The sequence below is a fragment of the Ostrea edulis genome, chromosome 5 (genome assembly GCF_947568905.1).
Source record: "Ostrea edulis chromosome 5, xbOstEdul1.1, whole genome shotgun sequence".
In the NCBI taxonomy this organism is placed as follows: Eukaryota; Metazoa; Mollusca; class Bivalvia; order Ostreida; family Ostreidae; genus Ostrea; species Ostrea edulis.
The window spans coordinates 46,532,933-46,537,932 of NC_079168.1; the positions used below are offsets into that span (position 1 = coordinate 46,532,933).

The window sequence follows — 5,000 nt, forward strand, 5'->3', positions numbered from 1 at the left end:
GCTACCTTGCAGGTATTGTTCTAATTATCTTACTGCATTCTGTGTTGTGGCTACCTTGCAGGTATTGTTCTAATTATCTTACTGCATTCTATGTTGTGGCTACCTTGCAGGTATTGTTCTAATTATCTTACTGCAACCTTGATTACTCTCTGTCTTTACGGTGGTGGTCCTCAATTAATTCTTGAATTTCTTCCATCAAATCCTGGAACCGTGTGTCCACCATTCTTGGTAGATGACAAATAAGCAACATTATAAAGACACTTGAAACAAGTGTGCAAATATAAAACACTTTAAAGACCATGATGGGGCTGAATGCGAATAGAATTTTCAGCCATAGGACAATAGTTTAGGAAACATGTATTTTATGCTTCAGGGCGAATGGTCATTTCAAAACAAAAGTGTTCCAATTTTAAATTATGAGGTACTGTAAGTCATAACTTGTGCGACTATTTGATTTTACAGTGGATATCACAGAAATAGAGGGCTTCAAGATGAAATATGTAGTGTACATAGCAGTAGCCAGCACCATGTTCATCGTCATAGTGACCTGTATTGGACTATATATCAGTAAGTGGTACAGCCATAGTGATTTAGGAGGCCCTGGATTTCATTCCCAATGCTTCAAGTAGATAGTCATTGTTGCTTGACTTTGAGTGAATGGTAGCACTGTATAGTCACGTCTTCATTGATTTGATTTAATCAGCTGTGTGAACATATTGTTACTTTCTTTCCTTGTACAGTAAAAAAAAATGGTTATAGTGAACCTCCAGGACCAGTAAAAAAAAAACAGTTTGTTTTAACCAAACTTCGTTATATCCAATATTATTTTTGTATTTTTCCATTTGAAGGGAATAAATATCACTTCATAATGAGCATTAATCTGTTTTAAGGGAGTTCATGATAAGTGTGTTTTACTGTATTACATCTAAATACACATTAGATATGACAGTAATTGCAGTTTTCTTATTCTCTTTTCATTTTGTAAACAATACAGCATATAAGTATTTTCTGATTGGAAATTTTTGCGATTTGATCTGTAAATGGTAGCAAATTTTATTCTGAGTTTCCAATTCGGTGTTTTACATTATACCTATATGTATGTATACATGAATATCTATCTTGTGATTATAATTTTTGAGGATTTTTCCTATCCTCAAATATAGACAACCACAAAAAGTACCTGTTATTCACAATACTTTTTGTTGCTGATGTTTAAAATTTCTCAGAAAATTACTTCTCATGATAAGATTAGCATTTTCAATCTCTCAAAATCAAAGTTTTGTGAAATGTTTTGATGTATACAGTATTATAAGCATATTTAACTGAAAGTCAATTGAATAAGGCCTTTCTTTTATATTTCTTTATTTTAGCTTTGTTTTAAAAAAAGAATAAATATTACAGGCAATTTTTTTTTAGTGAGGAAGCATAGAAAAAGGTTACGTTTGGATTCTGTTCGGATTGAACTCCAGACAGCCAGTCAGAACTTTGCCATACAGTCCTCATCCAGTTTCCTAAGAAATGGGACATTACAACACCGTCGCATGATGACAGAGTACAATCCCAACTACGACTATGTAGCTGCTAAATACCCTGAACAACAGTTGAATGAACTGAACCGCAACAAACTGGAGCTAGTTAGGTATTAATGGTCCAGCATGCCATGCTCTCTAATAAATGTACTGCTTCTTTTATTCCTTTATATCTTTACAGTGGTTCACATTTTGGTGCATGGTTTGTCCACTTAATTTACAGTTTACATGCTTGAAACTGTGTATTTTGTGGAATTGTGCATATAGTACTTGTACCATGTGTAATGACTCTCATCAATCAAATTCACTGCCAACAATTGTGACGAGTATATTAGATATCAACCTGGTACCTATGAGGCTCGTTATGATAATAGGGTTCGAAATTACCTATCTATTTTAATGGGGGGAAATGAGATTTATAATAGTTAATACAAGTATTTATTATAGTTTCAGAAACGTATGTAATGCCAGATTAAAGTTTATGCAACTTAAATTGTCTTTATAAAAACACTGGCAAAAATCCTGCTTGGAACTCGAGTGTCGATTGGTCGTAAGTGCTACTGGATGCTCGGTGATACTTAAGGTGTCTGGTGCTATGTATTTGTATCAAACTATAGTTTTAAGTTTTGTTGCTCTCGAATGTTATAACTAGAGTAAAATATTATTAGATTATAATGGTGAAGTCTGAATCTTTTGACACTATGATCAGTACTACAAACCTGAACTAAGAGCAAGGTACGATTGTGTACATAAAATGGCCCCCAAAAAGTCTCCAATTTAAATGTGTCTTGAATCAAGCTTGATCTGTGTTTTGAATAAGTTAGATACATGCCAAGTATACTATCTCAACTTAAATCAAAGTTATTTCTTATTGTATCGCATTATTATGTCATGAATAAGCGTTCTTCCCGCCATTTTTCATTTAGAGCTGGATAACTGTTAAATTTCATCTAGATTATTGCTTAGGAAAAGTGTGCCCATCCGTCGAGCAAAATGAAATTAATATATATTGTGTATTAAGAGAAGATGAAAAATGTGTTTGAATATAAATTTGCTCAACACATGGGCTGTATGTTTTCTGAAAGGAAAACCCCATAAATTTATGAAAATTTTCATTGATTTTTGCATTTTTTGGCAATTTTATGCCAACTTCACGCTCCTGTCATACAACACAAAGCAATTTTGGATCAAATTAAATGTAGTTTGGATTTGCTTATGTATTCCTTATTTGAATGCCAGATTTTGGGACTCCTACTGAAATCATCTATTTTCTGGGCCAGATGACTATAGAAAATGTCTCTACTTCTTTAATTATATATACAACCCCCACCATCCATATCACTCATACAGAGCATTGTTAAAGTATAACATCTGTAAGTATCTCGGTGCAAGGTGCTTAAGCATCAACTTAAAAAAAACCTTGCTCTGTTCACAATAAAAGAAAAACTTACTATGTGTATCATAAAACTAAGGCCAATTCAATTTGATTATCATCCCGCCCGCCCCGAATGAATTTTTTTATTTTGCGAAACTTGCGATTCCAGAAAATTTTCATGTCCAACTCTGGTATTTACACTTCTTGTTTACATTTCCGGTATAGCAACATGAAAAGCCACATGAAAAATATGGTTTCTTGCGTTCTTACGGGCGTAAATCTTGAAGAAGTTTGGTATCTTTCTGTGTTTGAAATAAAGCTTAACCTGGAATTCGTCTGTGAAATAAGCATAGATCGATATCCATCTGGCGTTAAATGAAGCACTTCTGTTTACAAAAACTCGTTTGTCATAAATATTTTTCTCAGAAAATAAAAATTAAAAAATAAAATCCTCCCACACACCCTATACTTTTTGGTGACCCTGGATGATAGTCTACTAATTAAATTGAATTGGCCTAAAGTCCACCACCCACAAATCTATAACCTCTCAAATACTGAGAACTCAAGATGGCTCAAAACTTGAAATGGACACCGCTGTACTATGGAGTCTGCTTAGTGTACAGTAGCTATGCGTTTTAATTAAAACTCATGCATTTTCTTTTTTTGTACTTGTCCAGTTCGTATCCATTAATGTCTATAAGTTATGGCCAAACTACTATCAGACATGCAGCAGGTCAACCGAAGATGTAATGGACACCAACCGCATGTTTATGGGCATGAAACTGGCAAATAAAAGTCAAACGGACCGGTACAAGGCTGTTCGTCTAATGTTAAAAGAATGTTATATCAGTTTCTCTTGCATCCTACATTCGTTTAACCTTGTAATTGTCCGTTATTCTCCAGATTCAGACAAGGTTTCTACCTGTGAATCTTGGGCGGTCTACTCTTCCCCAGCATTGTCAATGACAGAGGTAGGAGATGGGTGTCTTGTAGCCTTTCCCGTGTCCTGCTTTTACCCTTCCCAACATCTATCGACCTAACTATGTGTCTGTAAGGATTAATTTTAACTGCCATATGATCATCACCTCATAGTTGATGCTTAAGCTTGACTGTTGCTAAAGCTTACTTGCAGGTAGAATCAGGGGTGGGGGCTTTTTTGACAATGATCTTTATTTGATAATTTATATTGCCAATAAAAGTAATATTGGATGACACCCACCCTTCCCACAATTTTTGATAGTAGTACTAATAGTGAATGAGAAGAAGTAAACTTGAAAATTAGTGGTAAAAATTACTATTTAACAAATAATGGGCATTAAATTCAATAGTAAAATGACTGCAACCCCTCCCCCACCCCCATAAACATAAATTTATTAGATATATATATAGATTGTTGTAAACATGTTTAGAAAATTTCAAAATGCTGATATTAATTCAAAATTAAGTTCAAAACTTTGCTTTTTGCGATGTAGGTTCCAATATATCAGTCAGGGTTCTGATTATTGTTTGTTTCTTTTAATCAGTCACTTTCATTCAATTTGTTGCTTGGTCACATTGCAGCTGGCCACATCTATTTCAGTGACTTCATCTGGACATAAGTCTGCTTAAAAGTTGTCACTCTTTCCAAATTAAAATAAGTCTGCTTAAAAGTTGTCACTCCTTCCAAATTTTAGCAACTAATAGATGTGAGCATTGAAGATAAGCAATGATATAAAAACATTATCAAGCATGCTTTGTCTCATAAAACTTCCATATGACCCTGAAATAGATGCCCAAGACTGGTCTATGCAATGAAAAATATGGCATGAATGCAAGTTAGAATTTACCACCATTAGGGACTTTTAATGTATCTTGGGTTTTTTCAGGGCACTGGGTCAAGGGGCTTTTGGTGAAGTGTACAAGGGATATATATTGGGTTTTACAAATATGGAAAGAGAGATGCCTGTTGCTATTAAGGTATGTAGTCATTTTAATTGATATTGTTTCATATTCATGTTTAGCTCACCTAAACTGCAAGCTGAATTAAGCTTTTCTGATCACCTTTATTTGTCTGTTTGTAAACTTTTCACATCTTCATCTTCTCCAGAAGTATTGGA

At 34.1% G+C, this 5,000-nt stretch overlaps 1 protein-coding gene across 1 annotated transcript in view; it reads left to right on the plus strand.

Moving 5' to 3' along the window:
- Window positions 1-5,000, plus strand: part of LOC125648935 (leukocyte tyrosine kinase receptor-like) — a 247,458-nt gene that overhangs the window by 215,442 nt on the left and 27,016 nt on the right. Inside the window, exons 20-22 of the mRNA XM_056164604.1 lie at window positions 463-567; window positions 1,417-1,639; window positions 4,770-4,860. Coding sequence (XP_056020579.1) covers window positions 463-567; window positions 1,417-1,639; window positions 4,770-4,860 — 419 coding nt within the window. The remainder of the gene's footprint in view (window positions 1-462; window positions 568-1,416; window positions 1,640-4,769; window positions 4,861-5,000) is intronic.